Source organism: Arvicanthis niloticus, chromosome 25, assembly GCF_011762505.2.
Source record: "Arvicanthis niloticus isolate mArvNil1 chromosome 25, mArvNil1.pat.X, whole genome shotgun sequence".
In the NCBI taxonomy this organism is placed as follows: domain Eukaryota; kingdom Metazoa; phylum Chordata; class Mammalia; order Rodentia; family Muridae; genus Arvicanthis; species Arvicanthis niloticus.
Window position 1 is genome coordinate 29,744,973 of NC_133433.1, and position 27,705 is coordinate 29,772,677.

General features: G+C 42.0%; 1 protein-coding gene across 2 annotated transcripts; it reads right to left on the reverse strand.

Moving 5' to 3' along the window:
- Nucleotides 1–6,398: 6,398 nt before the first annotated feature.
- Nucleotides 6,399–27,485, reverse strand: Ly96 (lymphocyte antigen 96). Of its 2 annotated transcripts, none has more exons than XM_076924298.1 (5): nucleotides 27,198–27,485; nucleotides 22,326–22,415; nucleotides 14,829–14,957; nucleotides 9,500–9,668; nucleotides 6,399–6,518 (listed from the first exon to the last, which is right to left on the reverse strand). In XM_076924298.1, exons 1-5 carry the CDS (start codon nucleotides 27,307–27,309, stop codon nucleotides 6,455–6,457), a joined length of 564 nt encoding a protein of 187 aa, XP_076780413.1. In that variant the 5' UTR covers nucleotides 27,310–27,485; the 3' UTR covers nucleotides 6,399–6,454. The 2 variants fall into 2 exon arrangements, with proteins under 2 accessions (XP_076780413.1, XP_076780414.1); XM_076924299.1 differs by having other exon boundaries at nucleotides 9,616–9,668; nucleotides 27,198–27,478.
- Between the last annotated feature and the right edge of the window lie 220 nt (nucleotides 27,486–27,705).

Here is a 27,705-nt window from a genome sequence, read left to right on the forward strand (position 1 = left end):
TACATTCAATTAGATGCTTACCGGGCTGGATATACCCTCACGTGCTCTCATTTTCCAATAAAACCTTGTCTGATGAGAGTTCTGGGACTGTAAGTAAGCCCAAACCTAAGTTTGTAATAAAGAGAGCCTAATGTGATTACATAGAAATCGGCTCCTTGGTGGTCTTTTGGAGTTCACAGATACTTTCTGGAACAATAAAACCAATACAGGCACATTTTTATCAAATATGTATTAAAAGTACTACTATGTACCAGGCACTTGGATAAAAAAAAGAATGCAGTGATGATCAAAAACAGAAAAAGCCTGTGCTCTTGTATTGATTGCAGTCGAATGAATCATATAGATATTAATTAATCACACTAATTAATCTAAATTAGTCATTCTGTAAGGGACCACTAGGTGTCCCCATTATCCATTCAGATCTCCAAGTTCATATCTGTGCCCAAGTAAGGACATTTTTCAGCCTCCTTTCCAGCTAAATATAGTCACACAACCAACTTTTGATAAGTAAGAAGTGAGTAAAAGTATTTAGGGCAAACTCACTCAGGCTATCCTCTTAAAAGAAGTGGGTGTGTCCTCCATCTCTCTCAGCCACTAGAAAGTAGATACAATGTGGAGTCCCCTCAGAGTGTACTGGTGAGGTCTATGGGGGTGATTGTGCCCATAATCAAATGGTTCCTCGTAGTGCAGCCTTCAGACAAGCTCTGGGCTGCTTAATTTTATACTATTGAAAGCCAGAATGAACATTTTATAAAAGTCACTATTAGTTTCTGTTTCAGCAGCAGATCTAACTACAAGGGAGTTTTGTGGACCGGGGATGTTGCTCTGTCCACAGAGCTTGTTGGTAATACATGATACCCTGGGGTTGCTTCTGAGTATCACATGCCTGTAATCCCAGCACTTAAAAGGATGTTGCAAAAAGATCAGAAGTTCAAGGTATGTATTGTGTTTAAGGCCATTCTGGGATGCATAAGACACTGTCTCCAAACAAATAGAAGAGAGTTCTGGAAAGAAAAGAAAAACATGTAAGGGACCGTGTACTTTCCTAAGAAACTGGATATTGGATGCACCATCAGGAAGCTGTTAAAGTATTTTAAGCAGAATAATGAGCTCATCAGGTTTCTGTTTCAGATAGACTGTGCTAGCTAGGACTCAGCAGGGTTGGATGAGATCGTATTGCAGGACTCAGGAGAGGAATGATGGTGCTTCTGTCTAGGATTGCAATCCTTGTGAGCATCAAGATTATGGTGATGAAATATGAGTTATCTTTAACATTCTAAAAGACTAGAACTTGCTGGACCTCACAGCAAGAGTTAATAGTACATCTTGAGGTCACTTAGGACTTAAGACTGCTATCCTGTATACTTAACGCATTTGTTTAACCCACTTTTAACAGAACAACGTAGCATTTATCCTTACTTTCCCGGAGTTTGCCATCAACTTATACAACGTAAATGAACTCATTGCTGTAATCTTAAAAATATTTACTCTTACATGCCACTGACACAGTATTGGTGGGATCCAACCACGTCTTACTATAACCTGGTTTCTAGGCCCGTGGCAGGGCAAACTGTGTGTTGATTGTTTTTCTCTGTGTTCTTGGACTTGGACTGACATTTTTTTTTTTAACATGGGACAGATTGAATCTCCCCCTGTTAAACACCCTACTTAACCACTGGAGGGAGGTTAGGGAAAGAGGAGGAAACTTGTTAGTAGTGGCAAAGAAGGAAAGTTATCTACTCTCTGCTTCTCCGAATGACCCACCTTCAGAGTAGGGTGGCCACCCATAGGGACCTTCAACTTGCAGATGATCAAAGCAGTAGAAGAAAAGTCTTTAGGCCAGGATCTCTCAGGCACTCAGACCAAGTGCCCTATATAGTTACCTGGAAGAATCTAGTGGAGGATCTACCATCCCATGGATAAAAGCCTTTCTTTCCCCAAGACCCACCTCACAGATTCTGGCCATCAGAAAAAAAGAAATACGGGAGGAGGGATCCAGGCCTGAGAAGAAGTCAATCCTCCAAGATCCTTCAACAGTGGACTTGTTGCTCCAAGACCCTCCTCCTCCGTATTCTCCTACCCTTTCCCCCACGGTCCTGCCAGCGCCAGCATCAGCCCCAGGATCCTCAGCCCATATGGGACCAGGGCTGTGGTACCCCTCTTTACCAGAGGGAGGAACAGGAGAAGACCAGCAACTTTCCAGTCCCGCCATAGGGACCCGAAGTCTGAGAGCCACCTCCCATAATATCATGGTGGCTCTCCCGCTGAGGGCATATGGGCCTCTAGATAATAGTCTCTTTGAGACTGTTTTAATTACTCACCAGCCTACCTGGGATGATCTCAAACAACTCATGAGAGTGTTTTTCACGGCTGAAGAACAAGAGAGGATAATTCAGGAAGCCAGAATGTCCCCTCAGAAACGGGGGCACCATTTATTGACCAGGCTATCATCGACAGCAGGTTTTGCCTGACTAGACCTGACTGGGACTTTAAGATATGAAAAAGAAAAGCTGAGATTATTTAGTTGCCTCTGTTTGAGCAAAAGAAGGGAAGGAGTTTGTTTGTTTGCTTGTTTGTTTGCTTGTTGTGAGACACTGTTTCTCTGTTTAGTTTTGGCTGTCCTGGATCTTGATCTGTAGACTAAGCTGGCCTCAAACTCATAGAGGTCCTCCTGCCTCTGCATCCCGTGTGCTAGGATTAAAAGTGTGCACAACCACCATCCAGCTATGCTGGCCTTTTCTTAATCACTGCTAATTTCTCAGCTCCAGCTGACAGGCATCAACTTTCCTAGTAACTGAAAGGTTTCATTCATTTCAGTGGTGCTAGTCCCTGGATAATCAAAGCTGACTCTTCAGCCCCAGATGGCCAGACTATTGCAGGATATTTGATCACACTGTGAACCTCAAGACTGTGTTATTTACTGAAAAAACAAACAGACCTGTTTCTAGTTGAGTTGTGGCTTAGCCTTAGCGCACACTTTAATCTCTCCGGCTAAAATACATATACACTCTTAGTACACACCTTTAATCCCAAACAATGAAGGTAAAGTTAGTTTTTAGAAGAAAGCACCCATGTTTAAAAGTGATGTCTAATTGGGTTGTTAAGGCCTAGGGAAAATATTAAGGCCTAAGTAACTGTTACCTGACTAGCCTGCCATTGTAAGGAAACTTTCCCATATATTTCTGTTGTTACTAGGAAACTTTCTAATGCCCAAGTTGATTACATTTTCTGTTATGTTCTGTGCCCTTGGAAATCAATCGCGATGGAAATCAGCAGAACTGCTTTGTATAGTTAGCCACAATATGATTGGGCCTGAACCAACCACTCAACAGCACTCCCTACACCTATGTATAAACCTTCCTGGTATAAACTGCCCCGGGGATAGACCCCAACATAAGAGAGATGCCTGCAACAATATAAAAAATTATTTGGAATAAGACTTCCATTTTGAGTAATGGTCAAGAAAAGTTTAAGTTCCCAAGATTTCCCTGGAAAGTGACATCCTACTTGGCAGAAAGAGACATGTCAGGTAACTGACATCCTCGTTGGGAAATTAAGACAGAAATGTTAGACAAGTCCCATTCTGGTTGGCAAGTTAGGACATGAATGTTAAACAAAGCAAGTCCCCTGCCACAGTTAAATACCACAACAAATAGGAGCAGGATATGTGTACAGCAAAGACATGATCCTAAGGAAATCCCCTATCCCTAAATCCTGATTGGTGGAACATTTTGGCACAGATGTTTGAAGCTCTCAGGCTTAAAAGTAGTGTAGGACCTTAGCGTGGGGTCATGGCTCAGTTCCTGAATCGGGACCATGGCCCTGGTTGATCAGGCCTGGGTCCTATGCTTAATAAACGATTCCTGTCTGCCTGAGATCAGTGTTCATCTGTTTTGTGAGGCAATTTCTGCAGCACAATGATGTGGCAGACAAAGTGAAGAAAATCAGAGAGAGATTTGACAGAACTCAAACTCTCATGAGAAAAGGGAGGGAAGGGAAGCTATTTAAGAGAGCACAGAGATAGAGAACAAGTTAGACAACAGGTAAAGACAGAATGAGCCAGAGAACGAGAAGAAGCCAGAAGATTAGAACAGATTGTCAGTTAGTTTGAGGTCAAGCAGAGCGATTCAGGAGAAGCTGAGAGAGAGAGAGAGAAAGAAGTCAGATTGAATCAGTCAGTCAGCTTGGAGAGGAGTTTGAGCCAGAACACTTGGGTTGAACAACCAGCCAGGTTTCTCCTTCAACCAGGCCATTCCAAACCCATCTACCTCTAATGCCTCTAGTAATTGGCTATAGTCAATCTTATTTAACCAATGGTTTTAAGTCAAGGAACAAGGTTTGCACAACAAAAGCTTGTAAGCATGAGAAGTCACTCATAGGCCTTTGGGTACAGAATTTAGCATTATAATATAGCATAATATAGAATATAGCATTATAAACATAGCAACAGACCAGACCTCAAAAGAGAAAACATTGAGAATTACCTGCACAGTTACCAGAAGTTCGGCCATGGTTCAGGGGATCTGACTCAACTAATTTATGCTCTAGGGCCCTAGACTTGAAAGTCTCTGGTTGATTTTGTTTATTTCATATGTATGGATGTTTTGCCTGTGTATGCTGAAATCTCTAAATCTCAAAGCCTCTGGGTTTAAAAATCAAGCCAGCAAACTCCTGGCACTCAAGAGCTCTGTGATAGTTTGTATATGCTTGGCCCAGGGAGTGGCACTATTAGGAGATGTGGCCTTCTCTGGCAAGGTATAGCCTTGTTGGAGTAGGTGTGTCACTGTGGGTGTGGGCATTAATAACCTCATCCTAGCTGCTGAGAGGCCAGTCTTCTCCTAGCAAGCCTTCAGATGAAGATGTAGAACCCTCAGCACCTCCTGTACCATGCCTGCCTGAACACTGCCATGCTCCCACCTTGATGGTAATGGACCGAACCTCTGAATTTGTAAGCCAGCCCCAATTAAAAATGTTGTCCTTATAAGAGTTTGCATTGGTCATGGTGTCTGCTCACAGCAGTAAAACCTAACTAAGACAAGCTCTGGACTAGGAAGCTGTTCCTCCAGCTATTCAATATTTACATCAAAGTAAACAAAGAGTTCCAAAGCCAGCTGTTAGTGACTTTGTCGGTGAGGGGTGTCTTGCTGTCCCTGAAAGAAATGCCCCTTCCAGGATTAGCCAGTCCTAGGGACAGTGAATGGCTCATTGGTGAGCTCAGCTTCCTTGTGTAAACTAGCCAGAGCCTCCACCTCTACAGGGTTCTCATACTCTAAGCCACTATTTACCCCATAATCACTCGAGGCCAAGGACTAGACAACTAAGGAGAACCTGGGAGCCTAAAGAAGTTATTCCAACTGTCAGTGGAAAACGTGCTTTCCCAGCCTTCCCATTCCTTCTCTCATAAGACAAAGTAAACATTCTTGCCCACATTCTCCTTCCATCTCCAGGGTATGGTTCTAAGCGGTACCTTATGCCACCTGATTCTAGGGATCCATAAGTATAAAACTCCTCCTTGTCTGTCCTCAGTGGGAGAGGATGCACCTAGCTCTGCAGAAACTTGATGTGCCAGGGTGGGGGTATACCTGGAAAAGCAGAGGAGTTGGGGCAGGGACTGTGTGAGTTGGAGACCAGGAAGGGGGGCAGCAATCAGGATATAAAGTTCAGGATATAAAGTGAATATATAGGGAAGGGGCATTTCTTTCAGGGTCAGCAAGACACCCCTCCCCACATAGTCACAAACAGCTGGCTTTGACTTTGACTATATATATATATATAGTATTTTTAAATACCAATAATAATAAATTTACTCTGTATTTAATATAATTTGTCTCATAGTTTATAAAAGTAATGCTCACATAAGTTTGTAAGTTATCAAAATAGGACATAGGATGTAACTCAGTGGTGGAATGCATGCTTAGCATCTATGAAGCCATTTATTCAATTCTCAACACTGAACAGTATAAATAAATAGTTATAATGCAAAAAATATCCTTCCTTGATGCTATATCTGTATTTTTACATTTCCCAGTGCCTGTTTAAAATAAACACTAAGATCTTTAAAATACGAACAACACTTCTGATTTGTAATCCCAGTACCCAAGAGGCTGAGGCAGAAGTGTAAGGAATTCAAGGCCATCTTGAGCTACACAGTGAGAACCTGACTCAAAGAGAAAAAAAAAAAAGAAAAAAAAAAAAGGAGTAAGAGGAGGAACAGGAGGAGAGAGGAGCAGCAGCTGCCACTGGGCATCACGGCACACACCTTTAATCCCATCACTTGGGAGACAGAGGCAGGCAAATCCGAATTCCAGCTAACCAGGGCTCTTTAACACACACATTAAAATAAATGATAAATGGGCAAGTTTTTAAAAAAAAAAAAAACAAAAAAAAAAACAGAACACTGCTTTTGTACTCAATATATTCTAATTGATGTTACGGGGGTGAATGATGGTGAAATTCAAACAGAAGAGCTTTTCTTCAGTATCCCCGGCAATAGCTTCTGCAACACATCTGTAATGGCCCTAAAATGAGGAATAAGAAACACTAAATGTTAGGTGTCACTATGTCAAAGGCCTCCGTAAGAATATTTTTCTTTTCTTTCCTTTTACTTTGCTTTGAGACAGGGTTTGTTTGTTTGTTTGTTTGTTTGATGTAGCCCTGGCTCTCCTGAAACTCACTATGTAGACCTGGCTGGCCTTTAACTCACAGAGATCCATCTGCCTCAACGTCCTAAGTGTTGAGATGGAAGGTGTGACCCTAGCAAGGACTTTTTTCTTATCAATAGATACCATTGGAATTGAATTGGTTACTTCCTTCTGTTAAGAGGGCCTGCCAGACACTCAAGCACAGAGCTAATTCTTACGCCCAGTTTCAGGTTCTTGGTTTTCCAGTAAGATGACATCTTTGAGTGCGTGCATGCATGCATGCCTAAGCACTCCACATTATTCAGGTAGAGGTCAGAAGACAGTTTATGGGAATCATTCCTCCTGCCCTGTGAATCCCAGCCAGAGAACTTACTTCATCTTGGAACAAAGCACCTTTATGCACAAACATTGTACTTGTCTCTGCCTGCCTTTTAGTTCAGTGAACAGAAAATCCATTTTTTCCCAATTAGAAAACAAGGATATTTATAATCTCCTTAAAATAGCCTACAAGGGTCCATGAGATATGGCTGGGAGAGGAAGGATACTCTTTGCCCAAATCCCCAGAATCTACATAAATGTCTATCGACCCTAGCACTTCGGCATGCAGAAAAGAGTGTTGGGACTGGCCATCAACCTACCTCCAGGTTCAGAAAGAAACCCAGTCTCCTGGCCTGAGCCTGAGGCAGGTGGATCTCTGTGAATTCAAGGTCACTGTGGTCTACAGAGTGAGTTCCAGGACTGCACAGAGAACCTTGTCCTGAAAAGCCAAAAGAACACAAAAAGAAAGAAAGAAAGAGAGGAGAGAAAAAGAAGGGAAGAAGAAAGGAAGGGAGGGAGGGAGGGAGGGAAAAAGGAAGGAAGGAAGGAAGGAAGGAAGGAAGGAAGGAAGGAAGGAAATAAAGAAGGAAGGAAGAAACCTATCTCAATGGAATAAGGCTAAGAGTAATAGAGAAAATTTCTACACACACACACATGTTTAAATGATAAAATTTAATTTTTTAAATGTATTTTTAAGACCACGTTTCTCTGTGTAGCCCTGGCTGTCCTGGAATTCTCTGTAGACCAGGCTGACCTTGAACTCAGAGATCCTCCTGCCTCTGCCTCCGGAGTGCTGGGATCAAAGCCATGCACCACTACACCCATCAATTAAAATTTTTTTAAAACTCACCAGAAGTGAAAACCAAAAGCAAAATCATCACCAAACATGGTGATACAAGCTTGTAATTCCAGCAAACAGTAAGACTGGGCAGGAAGATTACTGTGAATTCAAGGCTAGCCTCAAATATAGTAAGACTCATTCTCTACATAGAAAACAAAAAGGTATTCTTGGAGGCCATAGTTATTTTTATAAAAGCATAAATGCCTGTCATGTCATGGCTTTTACATGCTCGCTCCAGGGAGTGGCACTGTTAGGAAGTGTGGCCTTGTTGGAGTAGGTGTGTCACTGTGGGCATGGGTTTAAACCCCACATCCGAGCTGCCTGGAAGTCAAGTCTTCACTAGCAGCCTTCAGATGAAGATGTAGAACCCTCAACTCTGCCTGCACTATGCCTATCTGGACACTGCCATGCTTCCCCTTGATGATAATGGACTGAACCTCTGAGCCTGTAAGCCAGCCCCAATTAAATGTTGTCCTTATAAGAGCTGCTTTGGTCATGGTCTCTTTTCACAGAAGTAAAACCCTAAAACAATGCCCAAGCAAACTGCCCAAGAAAACAAATCTTAAACAAACAAAAAAAAGCTTATAATTTATGTGGTTTTTTTAAAAAGATTTGTTTATTTTTATTTTACGAATGTATTTTGCCTGTGTGTATATATGAATGTGTCCCATGTGTATTCAGTGACCCAGGAGGCCAAAAGAAGTCATCAGTCCCCTTGGATCTGTAGTTACAGCTGTGAGGCACTTGTGTGGGAGCTGAGAATTAACTCAGGTCCTCTTAGAAAGCAATAAGTACGCTGAATCATTGAGTCATCTCTTAGTCCCTAGATCTATGTGATTTTTATTTTAAACAATTATACAACATATTAGCCTAACACACAAATGGTATGCTAACTATTCAAGTATTAACCATTAACTAATGGGGTTGACTTATCCATGGTCCTTGGCTAGTACATTTACATGAAGACCATCAGTCGGTGATGAGCATTCTTATTACGTTAGGTATGTATGTTAAAGGGAAACAATGACAAGAAAAAAAAACTCTATTTCCCCAGGCTCTACAATAGAAAATACTTAAATAACAAAACACCTAAAGCCAGAACTCTTGACAATCTTAATTTAAAAAACTATTCTTGACTGTGGCCACACTACCTTGAACATGTCCAATATCAACTGAATCACTATTCTTTAAAGTGGTGAATTGCTTCTTTTAAATCTTGACACATGTGGTGGTTTAAATAAGAATGGCCCCCATAGACCCATAGATTTGAATGTTTGGTCACCAGGGAGTAGCACTGTTAGATATGGCTTTGTAGGAGAAAGTGTGTACTATGGAGGTAGGCTTTGAGGTTTCAGATACTCAAGCCAGGACCAATGTCACTCTCTCCCTGCTCCTTCAATCCAGATGTAGAACTCTTGGCTCCTTCTCTAGCACCATGTCTGCCTGTGTGCTGCTGTGCTTCCAGCCATGATGATTATGGACTAAACCTCTGAACCTATAAGCCAGCTCCAATGAAAATCTTCCTTTATAAGTGTTTCCATGGTCATGGTGTCTATTCACGGAAACCCATGTTTCTGTTACAACATGCAAAAGGTTAAGAAAGCACAAAGTATTTCATTTGTTTGTTTGTTTGTTTGTTTGTTTGTTTGTTTTTTGAGACAGGGTTTCTCTGTGTAGTCCTGGCTGTCCTGGAACTCACTCTGTAGACCAGGCTGGCCTCGAACTCAGAAATCCGCCTGCCTCTGCCTCCCAAGTGCTGGGATTAAAGGCGTGCACCACCACCTCCCGGTGCACAAAATATTTCTTGAATAATACCTTAGAAAATAGTATTCCCTTGAAGGAAAATGGTATTGATGTATTCACAGTCTCTGAAAACAAAACACAAACATTATTAGTCATTTTAGGTGATTTTTTAAAAATATAGAGTCTAGATTTCTGGAATGTCCTTACTAGTGTCAGAAGCATTTCTGAGAAAAAAAATATAGAAATAACCCCCATACTCTATTTACTCTCCTCCTATACCATCCTCAGGGCCCTACCCTGACACTCAGATATGCAAGCACCTCTCCCTATACCAGCCCATATCTCATCTCCTAGGGAATCCGAGTTTTTAAGACCTGTCTCAGTGAATTGAAGAAAATATGCATCAAACTAGATTATATATGTGCATGTCTAACTTTTAGAAATATTGCTGCCCCTATAGCTGGATATAACAGATAAGAATTTCCCTAGAGGCAAGAAAAATGTTTCTTTTTGCTTTGTTTCATTTCTCTTTTCAGTAGCACTAACAATTGACCCTGAGGCCTCATGCCTGCCTGGCACAATCCCATCTGAACTATATCCCCTATGAGAAAGTTCAAATACAGATAGAATACTTACACTCTGTCCAATCACACCACCAAGAAGCCTAAGAATTTTGCCTCTATTTTAACAAGCAGCCATGGGCCTGGCCCTGCACAAGTCACCCAGCATAGATGCAGATAAACAAGAAAGACCAGACAACAAAATAGTGAACTCGGGTAGAGGTGAGGTCAGAAAGGTATACATGTTTAAATGTCAAACAATAGAAATAGTGGCCTTTGAAAAGCAAAATTGTACAAGCACATGTGCACAGCATGCCATCAAAGTGGGTTCATAAGACAACTTATGGTAGTCACCTCTCTCCCTTACCATGCAGGTTCCAGAAATGGAATTCAAGCCATGAGGTGGCAAGCATGTTTACCTAATGGACCTTCTCACCAACTTAGTTGTTTTTCTTAGGGTTTTTTTTTGTTTTGTTTTTTTTTTTTTTTTTTTGAGGCAAAATCTTCCTGTGTAGCCCAAGATAGCCTCAATTTCTCAGCCTTCCTATCTCAGTACATTAGGCATGAAGACCATAACGAGCTGAAATGTCTTGAGCTCTAGTAAACTTATATTTTTATAATAAATAAATAAAATATAATACATTTTGGGTTACATTCTTAGAACAAAGAACCAACCAGCAAGGAAGGCTGGCATACATACCATCGTCTCCTCAAGTTTTACTTATAAAACTCTCTGGGAAAATTATTAGAAATTTCCAGAGTACAATCACAAACCACTAAGCTCCAACCATAAAGTGCTTCTGTGCCTGGGGTGTCCCTGGGAAGCCAACCATAGCACATTTGTAAAGGAAAGAAGAAAGGAAGTTGCTGTGACAGGAGGCCTGAGAAGGAAATTGACAGGGACAGCTGGGTTTTCATCCAGCAGACTACAGCAACACTTATCGGATCAGGCAAGAGTCTTAGCCTCTCCTGCCGGCCAGGCCTCTTAGTTACGGGTCTGTCTTGGACAGAACCCATCCTGAGCAGTTGTCCCTCTCTGTCTTGATAGAAAAGTTCACTGAAGAAGCCAAAAAATATCCAAACTGGGTCAGAGAAAAGAAAAACAGAAGCCCTTCTCTGGTCCCTCTGTCTTCTTCCAAAAGGTTCCACACATATTACCCATAGTCCCAGAGCAGCTCTCTTGGCAATGCAGGTAGCAGGAACCAAGTCTCAGATGGTACTATAAACTGAATCAAGTTAATATGAGGCCACTGAGATGGGCCCAAAAGCTATTGGCTGGTTCTTATTTTAAAAGGGGGGTTGGGGCAGGGATCTGGATGCTGAAACAGACAAAATTCAATGTGAACAGCTAAGAAGAAAACGGCTATCTGTAAATTAAGAAGCAGCTACAGCTACCAGAAACTTGGAGAGTGAGCAGAAATAGATCCTCCCCTGGAACCTTCTGAGGAAGTATGACCCTGCTGGCACCTGACAGCAGACTTCTGCCATCTAAATCTGTATTATTTTAAGCAACCAATTAGTGTCACTTAGCTATAGCATCTTTATACACAAGATTACGACAACAAGGCTAGAAGACTTATTGAGTTTCAGATGCTTTGAAACAGACATTTATTTATACATAATTGTGTACTTTTTTAAAAAAAAAAAGAACAAGGGGAGAAGGTGTAAAAAGTGGTAAGATTGTGAGTAATTTTTACTTTATTTTTACTTACCATATTTTCTAAATATCATATACTAAAGATGTAACAACAAAATAGAAAAACACTTTTAAACACACAGAACTTGAAAATTTGAATCTCTAGCTTCTGGGATCTCTTGATCCCTTCCATGCTTGTTTTGTTTTGTTTTGTTTTGTTTGTTATTCAGGATTTATTTTATGTGCATTGGTGTTTTGCCTGCATGTATGTCTGTGTAAGGGTCCCATACCCCTGGAACTGGAGTTACAGACAGCTGTGAGCTATTATGTGGGTGCTGGGATTGAACCTGGGGCCTCTGGAAAAGCAGCCAATGCTCTTATCCACTGAGCCATCTCCCTAGCCCCCATATCAGTGCTTCTTAAATCTGTCCTTAGCTCTGAGCCCACATACTCAGATGCCAGATGGACATGTTTATTTGAATGTTCCAAAATTATCTTGAGCTCAACATACCCAAACCAAAGCTTGCTATCTTTCTATTTTAAAACGGTCCTTTCCTTGATACACATCACCTCAGATAATACAATCTGAGATGTCAGATCACCAGCCCTCAAATGTTACCTAATCTCTCACTGCCACAGTAAATATCTTGGGATGACCTGCCATTTCCTTTAAGTCTCGGGTATGCTCTTCCACCATCTCATCTCTGAGCCCAGGGATGTTTGAATCCCTAATGATCTCTCACAATCTCCTGGGTGTTCTTCCTTCAGAGCAGGTTGCCTGCCATAACCACCTCCTGCCATAAGGACACTATTTATTTACAAAATGGAAATCTCGGGGCGGTGGTGGCGCACGCCTTTAATCCTGGCACTTGGGAGGCAAAAGCAGGCAGATTTCTGAGTTCAAGGCCAGCCTGGTCTACAGAGTGAGTTCCAGGACAGCCAGGACTACACAGAGAAACCCTGTCTCAAAAAACCACCAAAAAAAAAAAAAAAAAAAAAAAAAATGGAAATCTCAGTGGGTCATCACTTCCTACTTACCATAGGATACAGACCAACATCCTGGACATAACTTACATCCTCACCCCACCCCCTTTTGTTAGCTCATCTGCAGCAATCCCTCACAAGTATATTGTACTCCAGAACAAAGAGAAAAGAAGGACAGAAAACACTATCCAAGTGTGGCTGGGTGGACTTACATCTGTTCTTCCCTCTCTACAGAATGTTCCTCCTCACCCTCTGTTCTCAGATTGAACATACTACTGAAATTATCTAAAGATTTATTTGTGTCTTCCTATCACCAGTATTAGACAACTACATAGATAAAACTAACAGCATATTCCTGCTGTGGCCTTCCTCTGTAAATTGTCTTTTCTAGGACACAGTGAGGTTTTTTTTTTTTTTTTTTTAAGAATTATTTGTTTATTTTGTGTCTATGAATACATTGTTGCTCTCTTCAGACACACCAGAAGAGGGCATCAGATCCTATTACAGATGGTTGTGAGCCACCATGTGGTTGCTGGAAATTGAACTCAGAACCTCTGGAAAAGCAGTCAATGCTCTTAACCAATGAGCCATCTCCCCAGCCCAACACAGTGAGTTTTTAAAGAAGGATCCATGACCATCCAACTTCACATCCCCAGGAACAAAATCATGGCCTTCTCAGATTATGTTCAACAGATATTTTTTTGAAAGAATGGAGAGAGATTAATCTGGCAGGCTATGCTGATTCTAACACATCTTAGATATCAAGAAAATGGAACAAAAAATTCTGATAGAATTTCAATATAATCCCACAGAGAGTGTGTGGAATCATTACAAAATAGTTGTACTAGAAAAATTTACAAGAGGCTGGAGAGACGGCTCAACAGTTAAGGGTACTGGCTGCTCTTTCAGAGGACCCAGGTTCAATTCCCAGCACCGACACATTGATTCACAAGCATTTGCAACTCCAGCTTCAAGGGACCAACACTTTCCTGTAGTCTCCTCAGGTCCCAGGCAAGCACGTGGTGCATGGACATGCAGAATGCAGACATGCATCTAGGCAAGCCCCCAATCTCCAAGGTAGGCCTTCCCACCACAAAAGTATAACCAGATATGGTAGCACATGCCTTTAATCCCTGCATTTTGGAAGCATAGGCAAGCATGTGAGTTCTGGGGCAGCCTGGTCTACATAGTGAGTTCCAGAACAGCCTGGGCCATATTGAAAGACCCTATTTGAAAAATATCAACAACAACAAAAATGGAGAGATGGAGGCCTGAAGATCAGGAAGTTCAAAGCCAGCCTCGACTGCATAAAGAATTTGATACCATCCAGGGCTAAAGTGACATTCTACCCCAAAAGCCAATAATGACGGTAGTAGTAACAACAATTTCGGGATTCAAAGAAAGAAGAAATTATTAAGCCAACATAGGTGCACAGGAAACTCAGACAAGTGCATGCTGAAAGCCATACAGCCAATATTTAGAAAAAGACAGCCGTAGCCAAGAGTAAATGTGAAATCTTCATCTGAAAAGGTGAAAATGTTATGTTCCTTCAAATGCATCCATGATGCACCATGTGGACACACGACTGTAAAATATTTATGCTTCAAAGAATAAAACTTTGGAGAGAACCCAAGCATTATTATCAGTAGGGGAGCTTCATGTTTACAGGGTTGCCTTGTCCTAATAGTCTCATAAAGAATTACAGTCTGCACCAACCAAGGAGTGTACCTGGAGGGATCCATGCCTCCAGATACATATGTAGTAGAAGATGGCCTTGCCTGACAGCAACAAGGAGAGGCCCTTGGTCCCGGGGAGGTTTGATGCCCCAGTGTAGGGTGATGCTGGAGCGGTGGGGCAGGAAAGGGTGGGGGTGGGGGGCACTGTCATACAGACAAATGGGAGGGGAGGGAAGGGCAGATGTGGGATGGGGGTTGGTGGAGGGGTAACAAGAAAGTGGGATGTCATTTGAGATGTAAACAAATGGAATGATTAATGAAAGAGAGAAAGGAAAGAAAGAAAGAAAGAAAGAAAGAAAGAAAGAAGCCAAATAGAAAAAAAAAAAAAAGAATTACCATCTAGTCTATAAGTACAAGTCAGATGCTTACCTCCTTTCAGAGCTCTGCAAAAAGAATAATCATCATCATATCCATGGCAAACAACTTCCTTGCGCTTCGGCAACTCTACGGAGTTGACATTGATGAATAGATTGAGATATAAATTTTTTAAGTTTCCTCCTTAAAAAGAAAAGAAATATCCCATTAAATCCCTCCATGAAATGTTCTTTGGCTGGGCGGTGGTGGCGCACGCCTTTAATCCCAGCACTTGGGAGGCAGAGGCAGACGGATTTCTGAGTTCGAGTCCAGCCTGGTCTACAGAGTGAGTTAGTTCCAGGACAGCCAGGGCTACACAGAGAAACCGTGTCTCGAAAAAAGAAAAAAAAAATGTTCTTTGATACTGAGTATTTATTGTGTCTTTAGTGGGTGCCTTGTGCTTTTTTCCTATGGTGCTTCATTTGATCATCAAAGCTGTCTATGAAGTGTTAATATCCTTATTACAAAGATAAAATTAAAGTTCTAAGAAGGCAACTTTGTAGCAAAATTGAGTGTTCCACAGTGACAGCTATGTAAAACACCCACCCCCCACAAACACACACACACACACACACACACACACACACACAAAGAAATCCTTAGAGCTTGAACATGAAAACTTCCAAAGCCGTAAGATTTTTGGTTTTGATAAGCATACCCAGAAAACTCAAAAGACAGAAAGAGACTGGGAACCATCAGCTCTACACCTTTTGAAGTTTGGATGAACATGTTCTAAAGAACAGAATTAAAGACCAAGTGTGGTGGTACATGCCTTTAATTCCAGCATTCCAGAGGCACAGGCATGCAGGTCTCTGAATTCAAGGCCAGCCTGGTTTACATAAAGAAAACCTGGCTCAAACATAAACAAACAAACAAGATGAGCTAGGCAGGAGGCTCACAAGTCCAACATCTGTCTGGGCTATAGATAAGTTCAAGGCAAATCCTTGATAATATAGACCCTGTCAAAAAAATAAAAAGTAAAGAGAGTTTATGACATAGGTCAGAGGTACAGCACTTGCCATAGTAAGTAGAAATCCCTGATTTCAATCCCAGTAATAAGATAGATATTTGGAGAGATGAGACATAGATGACAGTGAATCTTAATAAAAATACATTTCCCTGATTCTCCAGAATTATTCATTTGTCCCAAGGGGAAAAGATACATGTGTGTGTATGTATTATATATATCATATGTATATGAATGTGATATATGATTATGATATATAATATATATTATATTAGACAGGGTCTCATTGTGTACCCCTGGCTGGCCTGGAAACCACTATGTAGATCAGGTTAGCTTCCAATTCACTCAAAAGCAACTTTCTGGTCTTCAGATTGAACTCAGCTGTGCTTGATAGAACTGCCAGATCACTCTCCCAGCTGTCTTTGAGGCTGTTTCTCCCACCTTCTTTCTGTTTTCCCCCAACATCTCTGACTCCTCTTTATGTCACTGGCTCTTCTTTCTCAGGGTTCATCTTTAGTCCTCAGTTTTCACCATGAACATTCTCCCTGGCTTAGGTGCCATGTGATCATATATTTATTCTACATCTTTAGTCAAATGTTTCTCAAGTTCCCTCACACAACAAACTCAAATGTGATTTCTTCAGCAGCAGCAGCAGCAAACTGGCATTACGGGAGTCTTTCTGGAAAAAGCACTCTGACACCGATGAGAATGGAAGAGAGCTGTCACCAGTGGACTACAGCCAGCACAGCTCATGAAAGCCTTGGATCCTGGTTTCCATTTGCATCCTCATTTTATACCTTAAATCCACAAGCTGAGGTGGGTAAGCAAGCAAGAAGCACACGTGCCAGTCAGAAGGTTGTTAAAGGCAACAACCAATTATTTCAGCTATTCTCCATGTTATCCTGTTTCAGGAAGCAACTAAAGTCATGCTTAGCCGAAAGGCAGGAGAAGCAACATTTTAAATAAATCAATAAGTTTGTGTCTAATAATTGATCTTTTCAACTGTGGTCCACTTCGATGGCAGTAGAACTCTACTGCTACTGAGTCTCACCAGCCCCCTTTAACCCGTATCACCGCAGTGTCAGCAGAGGCACATATTGATCCAGCCTATGTTTTCTCCACATTACTGCTTCCTGGGTTAGGTATGGAAAAGGCTACTATGGGACCAGTTAATCTTTAAAAAAAAAAAAAAATTGTCCTATGGACTCTGTAAAAGCAGGGTTTATATGTGTATGAGTGGAAGAGCTGATTTTATAAGGAATTCATGAGACACAGAGTTAAAGTTGTGTGTTGCATGCACAGCAGACAGCATTGCTATTCTGTGTGACCATCTCCATGAGGCCCAGCATGATTCAAGTCTTCAGTGACTCCATGAAAGGAAGTTCTGCTTTGCTATCTCAGTGGTTTCTATCTTGAGACTTCTTTGGCCACGGTCACATTATCAACAATGATTATAGTGACATGCCACTTCTGAGACTTAGCTGGTCAAGGATAGCAACATGAGTGTTAGAGTAGGAGATGAGAAATAGTGGCCATCATGAGGGAACAAAGGGGAGTATTTTTGAGCTTGCCTAGGACAACTCCAGGAGCTGCCAGAAATAACACTGAACACAGAGTTGTTTGTCAATTTGTTTCTATTATACAAAGACTCAATAGTAACCCTGAGAAGTACCAAAAAATATAATTTCTATTTCTATTCAATTTTTTTTTTTTTTTTTTTTTGGTTTTTCCTGGCTGTCCTAGAACTCACTCTGTAGACCAGGCTGGCCTCAAACTCACAAATTTGCCTGCCTCTGCCTCCCAAGTGCTGGGATTAAAGGCATGCACCACCACTGCCTGGCCTCCTATTCAATTTTTGACTCAAGCTTATAATTATAGCTCTTATTAAATTGAAACAGAACCATAAAATTCAGCCTGGTTTTATGAATGGGCTCCCTACTTTATAGAGATGATAGTAAATTCTAGGTATGATAATTGTGAGGCACCTTAAGAAAATGACTGAATAATTATTTTGTTACTGGATTAGTATACATTATTATGTGATATTCAATGAATAACTAACATATTTGTGACAGCAATGAAGGTTTATCACTCAAATTTCCTGCTAAAGAAACTGTAGTAAGGAGGTGGTTGGCAGATTGCCCATCACTGCAGAACCTTCGATCTATTCAGCACTCAACTACAGCCTTACAAGCTTACCCTGAAATGATCAAACACCTCAAGGGCCCTTGACACAAGCTGTTCTTATAAGTTTGTTTCTAAGTGGCTGACTGATTGATTGGTTGATCGACTGATTGATTTTGAGACAGGGTCTCACTATGTAGCCCTGGCTGGCCTAGAACTCTTATGTAGACCAGACTAGCCTCAAACTCACAGAGATCCTCCTCCTGATTCCCAAGTGCTGGGATTAAAGGTGTGAGCCACCACATCCAGCTCCTGTTTTTTTTTTTTTTAATTAAAAAATTGTTTTATTTTATTTTTCTGTATGTTTTGATGTTTTTCCTATGTTTGTGAACCACTTGCCTGCCTGGTACCTCAGAGGCCAGAAGAGGGCATTCATCTCCTAGAACTGGAGGTACAGACAGTTGTTAGTGACCATGTATGTGCTGGGACTCAAACCCAGATCCTCTGCAAGAGCAGCTAATGTGCTTAATCACTGAGTCACCTCTCCGGTCCCTATTGGTTTATTTTTAAGTCTTTATATGTATGTCTGTGTGAGAGAACTCATATGTGTGTGCAGGTGCCCACAGATACCTGAGGAAATCAGATCTTGGAACTGGAGCTACAACAGGTTGTGAGCTGCTTCAAATGGGTATTAGGAACTGAACTCTTGTCAGAAGCCAGGACCCTCGCCCCTCACCCTCACCCCCTACCTCTCCCCACCTGCACAACGTCCACTGCAGCTTCATCCTGCCTGGCAAACACAAGATCCTGCTTGGCAGCTGCAGATAGATTCAAAGCAGTGTACCGTGTCTTCTGGGAAAAGCAGGTAGACCACAAAATGTTTCAGGGCACAGGCCAAGAAGATTTTGTATTTTCCCACCACCTGGCCCCTCTTACCCCCTCCCCTTGTAAAGCATATTATAAAAAGGCGCTTTGCACTCAAATACACGGCTCTTGACAAGCAATTGCTTCCTTGAGTCCTTTCCCCTCTCTCGCCCATTCTTCTTTCAGGTTGCGGTCCTCCTCATCCCCACGGAATAACTAGAACCCGCGGGTCGGGTCAAACTCTGTTATGTAGAAGAGCAGCAAGTACTCTTAATTATTATGACACATCTCCGGCCCCTGCCTCGAAACGCAACAGGCAATCTTTATACTGTGGAATCCTCACTGACTTAGCTGAGAGCGTCTCTCAGGCACATTTTGGATTGAGGACCATCCTAAGCTTCTTCCATTTTCCCTTTTCTTTTTTGGTTGGTTGGTTAATAGGTTGAGTGGGTGGGTGGGTTTTTATGATTCTTTTTGAGTTTGAAACATGGCCTTGCCAGATTGTGTAAGCCAGCCTCAGGCTCATGAATTCAAACAATCCTCCTGCTTCTGCCCCATGTGACTGCAAGGACTGAGTACCGTGTGGGCTCCTTCTGCTTTTCAAAGGCATCAGACCTGCACAGCAGTCTGAACTTCTTCATGTCTTCTCTATCTCCTCTCACAAGCATTTGTCCCTCAATACCACCCCCAAAATGTCTAATTTGTTTAGTTCCTTCTTGGGCTCTGCCTTTCAGAGAACCCTGAGTGCTGATGGAGGAGGAAGAGGAGGAAGAGGAAGAGGAGGAGGAGGAGGAGGAGGAGGAGGAGGAGGAGGAGGAGGAGGAGGAGGAGGAGTTGGGTCTGGAAATACAACTTTTTTCTTTAAGAGGAAAGGATCCATCTGAAAGTGAGATCACTTACTGTGTAAATCATCACCTGCTAACACCTGAGGATGAGGCATACCAGAGTCTGGGGACAATAAAAGAGAAATTACAGAGCTTTAACTGGGTCAAAATTTCTACTGTTTCTTTTGCTCTTGGCCAAGAAAGCAGAACAAGCAGAGTTGAATCATCTTCTGCTCTGCAGCCACAGAGGCTTCGGCCTGTATTTCACCCATCCAAGTTACCCTAAAGATTTGTCTCTTCTGCTGAACTGGTAGATTCTTGCAGGGTGGTTCACATATTAGCCAAGACGTTACCAGTGAGCTACACCCAATCCCCATGACTTGTACATAGCTCTTCTTCATAGACCCTCCAGACTCTTCTCCCTGCCCCTCTTTAGGGCTGCTACAACCACAGTTTTTTTTTTTTTCTCGTTTTCAGTTGTCCTACAACCTGACAGAATCATCCTAATGACTGAACAAGTACGGGGCCAGTGTATCAAAAAAAAAAAAAAAAAAAAAAAAAGTCTACAATTAGATTGAAGGAAACTAACAGCCAATCTCATTTATCATTCTTAAGTTCTCTCTCTCTCTCTCTCTACTCTCTCTCTCTCTCTCTCTCTGTGTGTGTGTGTGTGTGTGTGTGTGTGTGTGTGTATGTATGTGTGTCACTGAGACAGAGTCACGTTATGTAGCTTTGGCTGTCCTTGAACTCACTATATAGACAAGGTAGGTCTTGAACTCACAGAGGTCCACCTGCTTCTGGCCAAGAGCTGGGACTAAAGGCATGTGCCACCAACTCAGCTTCGTTCTCAAATTCTCAACTGCCTTTTTTCCCTTATAATGTGGACATTTACTATCTGAGAAAAAGGGAATGCTTCTTTAAGCTTACCTACATGATACTGGGCATGTTTGGATAGACATATAACCCAGGGCTTGGGAGGCAGAGGCAGGAAGATTTTTACAAGTCCAAGGCCAATTTGGGCTATGTAATAAGCTTTATGTAGTTTGGGCTACCTAGTGACACCTTTCTCATAAGGCAGAAGGAAAGAGGAGAACAACAAAATATTGTTATTAAGGGCTCGAGAAATGACTCAGTGGTTCAGAGTGCTCTTCTAAAGATCCAAGTTCAGTGCCCAGCATCCATATGGGGCAGCTCACACCCACCTATCTGTAACTCCAGCTCCATAGAATCTAACGCCACACTCTGACCTCCATAGTCATCCACACACAGGGTAAACACACACAGAGATAGACACATATCCACATAAGTAAAATAATAGAACATGTCATTTATGAAAGCCCATTATTTATAATGATAGGACTTTGCAAAATATAAAACATGCTATGCTGAAAATGGAGAACGTAGTGCTAAAGATTAGAACTCATTTCCTGGGAGCCAGATGTGGTAGTTCACGCCTTTAAACCCATCACTCAGGAGGCAGAGCAAGCTGTTCTGTGAGTATGAGGCCAGCCTGGTCTACATAGGGAGTTCCAGGACAGCCAGTGCTACAAAATGAGATGTTCTCCCTACCACCACCATAAAGAGTCTTAAGATTATTTTCTGAACGCTAGGGCTTAAAGGAGGCAAGCAGCATTGGCTGGCTAATGGGAGATGATGGGCATTTGTATTTTCCAGAGTTCCCATCATTGGTCTTCACATGCTGAGAAGTAGTGAAACACAGAGAGGGAAACGGAATAGAATACAAAGCAAACTCTCATGACATCACCACTATATGTTTTCTAGAAAGATCCTCCCTCTCTTGCTAGAGATTGAATGGAAGGCATCACACATACATTCAAGACCACATCCCCCAAAGAGGTCATCTTTAAGAGTAAAGAGTCCTGGGACCGGAAAGATGGTTCAGTGTGTAACAGTGCTTGCTGCTCTTAAGAGCGTTGGGGTTGGTTTCCCAGAACTCACACCAGGCAGCTCATAACTACCTGTAACTCCAGCCCTAAGAAAGCCAAACATCTTCTGGCCTCCTCAGGTACTCACACTCACATGAGCACGCTCATGTACGTGCAGATGCACACACATACACACATACACACACACAAATTCAGGGGTCAGGAGGGAGGGAAGGAAAGAGAAAGTGAGGGGGGAATAAAAATTAAAAACAATAAAAAATACTGGCTTGCTCATATACAGATTCTCCAATGAAAAGTCAATTACTTCTCACCAGCTAATAGTTGACAAAGGCCACCCATTATAAGTAGGCTCAAATTATTCTCATTTCTACCCTATATCTGTGTAAAACCCTCCACATGACTGAGTTGTAGAATACAGCAAAAATGACAGCACCACATTCTTGTTCAAGCCATATAACACTCTTTCATCTTGTTACCCCTTGCCAGCTTTGAGGAAGCAACCAGCTAAAGTAATAAGTCCCAAGTAGCCAATAGCCAGAATCCAGAAACTGAATATTGCCAACAACCATGTAAACGGAGAAATAGCTCCTTCTACAACCTGATCACAATCTTGATCATATCTTTATAAAGAACCCTGAATGACATGGGTAAGCCATGCCCAGGCTACCATACCACAAGGGCAATAGATATGTGCGTTGTTAAACCTAAAACTAAGAATGTGGTAACTTACAATACAGCAATAGATAACGAACATATTTGGAATAGAATTATTCTGAATTTCTGGAGTCCTTTATAGCTCACTACAAGAATGACAGTTTGTACTTACTTGGAATGAACTCAAGATGCACAAATCCACTGGTTCCCTGCAATCTTATACAGGGCTCAGAACTAATTGAAACAGGGAATTTCATGTGATCTAAAAGGAATAAAAAAAATGTTACTATATAAAGAACTTTCAATAAATACAGCATTCTGAATGTCAGCCCCAAAAGATGCTTTTTTACTAAAATTGTATAATGAGAACAAATGAAGATTGATAAAAATATCTCTCTAGAAGAGTGACAGTTGCAGTGTAAGTTGAATATGAAGACCTAGGTTTATCTCCACAAGTGCAAACTCCAAGTGTAAAGAAGCCAGAAAGTAATAAAAAGACTCCAGTACCTGCAAACATACGAAGTGTATTCATTGGTATCACTACAAAGATTCAGGACATCGTCTCTTCAGTGGCCCTTACCCCAATACCACCATACAATTAGGAAGTAGTTCCTCAACTCTGTTTCACCTACATGCCCAGTACCCTAACCCTTCCAATCTAGCTCACCAATCCAGCTCTAGGCTGTGCATCTTGAAATTCTAATAGGCTCACACAGTCTAGCTACTCAGGGAAGAAGAAAAGTAGACTAGTCTGAGCTGGTAGACACCATTTCCTGCTTCTCCCCTCTGCTTAGCATAGGCAAAGATAGAAGCTCCTAGCTCTCAGCTTTTCATAGTAAGACAAAAACTGATATACTCTTTTAGCACCTCCACTTCTCCAGGGATCCAGAAATAATTAATACCCATCTCACTAGTCCTGGAATTCTGATGAGTGTGGATTAAACAATCTATCTTCCTGGGGTAGAAGATGTTGATAGATGGTGGATGCCTGTTCAAAATAAATTCAAGTTGGGTAAGGGATATAGCTCAATGTTAAAATGCATGCCTAGCCATGCACAATTCAGGCCCAAGCACCACTAAATAATTTAATGTATGAAAAGTAAGCAAATTCAAGTGAGTCAGCCAGATTCCTTAGGACAAACTATGTATTTGTTTATTTTTGGTTTGTGACACAAGAGCGCATTCTCTAGTCCATGCTGGCCTAAGCACTCACTATGTAGACCAGGCTGGCCACAAAATTGCAACAGTCCTCCTAGACCTAATGAGTGCTAGAATTAGAAGCATGAAACACTGTTGAACCCAAGTAAAATTTTGATGGCCCTTAAATGGTTACCATATAAGCCAGATATGGTAGCATGTGCTGTTCCCTTAGCACCCAGGGCCTGAGTTGGGAGACTACCCATGAATTTTGAGGCTAGTCTGGGCTAGACTGCACTACTGAATAAGTTCTAGGTCAGCTTGGTTTACAGTGAAACCCTGCTTCAAAAAACAAACAACAAAAAAATTTCCCACTTCTTAATGCTATTACAGTTACAGATAGATTTTGACATAATTTTGGCTAAAAATGTACATTCAACAACCATAGCACCTGGAACTAGCAACATAGCATAACAACTTCAGCAAGCCAAAGGGAATGCAAATGTGCCAAAATCTTCTGGAATTTTAAATTCCAGCTCAGTCCAAAATAAATGTTTCGCATGTAAGTCCCCCAAGCCAGCCATTTGTTAAGGTAAGCCAAAATAACTATGCCTGCCTAAAGAAGAATTCTCTAGTCTCCATGTTGGAAATCATACTCAGTTAGAACTGACGTAGGTATCACTGGCACCAATACTCGAGTACCAGTTCTACAGAAATTAATGCTTTCCACAGGGAGGTGTTTTTGTCTTCCTGGATTCTGTTATGGGCACATGCAGGGTCATAGGGTAAAGATCCCTTGTTCCTTTTTTCCGACCTGGTGTCAGTGGATTCTGGGGCAGGTCCACAGAATTGATTGGTATTACAGAGCTAAGGGTCAGGTTCTACCTCTGAAAGTCTCATCAAAAGTCAAAGGTACCCACATATATTCCAGGTGTGGTATCCCATGTCTTTACTCCCAGCACTCAGGAGGCAGAGACAGATAGGTCTCTGTGTGTTTGAGGCAAGCCTGGTCTACACACCAAATTCCATAACAGCCGGGGCTACACAGAGAGACTCTATCTCAAAAAATAACCAACGAAACAAATGTTGGGCTCCAGGAGTTGCCTCACAAACCACATGAACACTGATCTCAATCAGATGGAAATAGCTATTGAGCGTATGACTCGGGATGGATCAACTGAAGCCACAGGCCAGGCTTGGGAGCTGACTGCAACATCTTGTCAAGATCCTACAGGGCTTTTTAAGCCTGAGATCTACAGACATCTGTGCCAAGTTGTTCCACCAATCAGGATTCAGGGGGATTTCCTTGGGAACGCATCTTTGTTGTATCCTTATCCTGCTCCTCTTTGTCATGGGTATTCTGTGGCAGGGGACATGTCTTGTCTAACATTCATGTCTTAACTTCCCAAACAGGATGTCAGTTTCCCATATACATGTCTCCTGCCAAGTAGGATGTCAGTTTCCAGGGAGGTCTTGGGAACTTAAACTTTATTCGACCCTTACTCAAAATAGAAATAGGTGCAGGTATTTCTCATGTTGGAATCCATCCCAGGGTATCTTACAAAAGTAAATACTAAAAAGGCTTATTCACCAGTTCAGGAAGTGCTTCTGGGTGGTTGGTTCGGTTCCAAGTTTATTGTGGCTAATTTTACAAAACAGTTCTAGCTGACTTCTATTGTGATTGGTTTCCAAGAACACCAAAGCACAGCATATCCTAGTAACAGCATAGCAGCATATGAGAACGTTTCCTTATTAGTAATGGCACAACATGGCAGGCTAGACAGGCACCAATTACCTAGGTCTGAACATTTTACCTAGGCCTTAACAAAGACAGCTAAATTGGTTTTGGTTTTGGTTTTTGTGTTTGTTTTTTTTTTTTGTGGGGGGGGGTGTTTGTTGGTTGAATTGTTTGTGTTTTTTTTTTGAGACAGGGTTTCTCTGTGTAGCCCTGGCTGTCCTGGAACTCACTCTATAGACCAGAGGCTGGCCTCGAACTCAGAGATCTGCCTGCCTCTGCCTCCCAAGTGCTGGGATTAAAGGCCTGTGCCACCACCACCCGGCAGCTAAATTGTTAATAAAAGAATAGAGCCCCTCAGGGCTGGAGAGATGGCTCAGCAATTAAAAAACGATGACTGTTTTTCAGAGGTCCTAAGTTCAATTCCAGCAGCCATGGCTGCTATAGTGTCCTTATATACATAAAATAAATAATCATTTTTTAAAAGAGTAAAACAGAATAATATTTATTATACATTATTAATTAAGCATATGAAGAGTCACCATGTAATACCAAAAGAGGTAGGCTAGGGACTACACAGGGGCGTCCATGGTTAAGAGCACTGGCAAAGGACCCAGATTCAACTCCTACCACCCACATCAGGCAGTTCCAGGGAATCTGACACCCTCTTCTGGCTTCTGAGGGCATCAGCACACACCTAGGAGAAAACACACACACACACACACACACACACACACACACACACACACACACACAAAGCAGGGGGCCAAAAAGGAGAGGAAAACAGAGACTAGCAGACTGAGGACCTTCCTAATGCCCCAGAGGTGAATAGTTATTAGCCATGGTTAGAGTGTTACACAAGCCAGTCCCCCAAAATAACCAACTTGAAATGCAGGAGTTCTCAAAGTACATTTATAAATTCCCTACTCTCCTTCCAGACAGTTAGGCTATGACCTTGCTTTTTACAAACTGGCATTTTAGAAGGCACCACCTTTCAGCCATCCAGACATTCCTAGAGAGGGCAGAGATTGGACAACCAACAAGTGAGCAACAGAAAGAAGAAACACATTGAAACAACTCTCAAGTCCTGTGCTAGGTCTGCTGATCCCAGTTTGTCAATGAGAAGTTGTAGTGTAGCAATAGCATCAGCTATGATCCAATGGCACCAGAGTTTAGCTCAGCTGAAAAATATCTGCAGCTCTAGCACTGGAGAGTCAACAGGGAGCATGAGTTTGAGGCCAGCATAGGCTACACAGTCAGTTCCAGGCAGCCTGTGCTACAAAAGAAGGCTCTGTCTCAAAAATTAAGCAAATAGCTCAAAAGGCAGAGGCATGTGTATCAATCTCTGTGAGTTCTTGGCCAGCCAGTGCTATCTATATACTGATACCTTGGCTGAAAAAAATAATAAAATAAGCTGGGTGTGGCAACGCATACCTTTAATCCCAGGAGGTAGAGACAGGCAGATCTCTGTGATTTCCAGCCCAGCCTGCTCTAAATTCTGGGCCAGTTGCAGCTGTATAGAGAGACCCTGTCTTGAAACAGGTTTCAATATAGAGTAATAATTACTGCATAAATCCAAAATCATTATTCGAAATCAAATAAAATCATTGTCAAGTGACTCACACAGTGAATTTGAAAATCACTTTCATTTTGCAAATTAAAAAAAAAAGTGAGGCAGAGAATGTCTAAGTACATAGCTCAAGGTTACACGGTTAGTGAGGAAGAAAGACGCTTCCAAGAGCCCTTTAGGACCACAGGCTGGAGCTGAAACCCCACCAGGAAGCGTTATGACTTAGGTTCCTCAGGAGGAACCAGTTTGTGTCGAGGCTGAGACTCAAGAGCAAACAGTTCTACTAGAACTCAGAAGAGCCTGAAACTGGGCTCAGAGTGGAGAGAGCTTAACCACAGTCAGCAACAGAGGTAAAAGCAATTCAGAGATCCGGGGGGAACGGGGGACGGGGAGGGACGGGGAGGAGGGGAGGACTGGGGGGTGCGGGGAGGATGGGGAGAAGATCCGCATCCGGAAGTGGTCGGCCTTGCTCCACCCCCACCCCAGACCGCAGCCGCCGCACAACTGAAGCAGCGTTCCCGCCTGCCCTCCAGTTTCAGGTTCATTGAAAACTTTCTCTCAAAGTAGTTGGTGCCGCAGCTGTTTGTTATCGGGCCACTTACCACAATAACTATAGGAAATAATTGCATCGGAGGAGTTGCAGATCCACTGTTGCTTCTCAGATTCAGTAAATATGGGAGAAAGCAGCGTCGAAAAGAGAATAAACGGCAGCATGATTTAATATCTCCGATACTTTAAACTTGCCAGGAAGATCATCGGACTAATAGTAAGGAGGAAAGATTTAACTTAGTCACCAGTCATGTGATTTTGAAGTTCCCGTCCAACGGTTTCCTCTTTTTATTTGCATGTGTGACTGTTTGTGCATTTGTTTTAATATCTGAGCACTTCCTGCAAGACAAGAGTAGAAAAAAAAAAAAAAAAAGACTTAGAATATACTGTTTCTGAGTACTTAGTATCCAGCACTTTAAAACATAGCAAATTTTCAGTGAGACCAACTAGCTGCCTTACAGGAAACCCTTACTTAAAAGAAAGTCCACTAGCTGTAGTGCACATACCTTTAAAACCCAGCACTTGACAGGCGGATCTCTGTGAGTTCGAGGTTATCCTGCT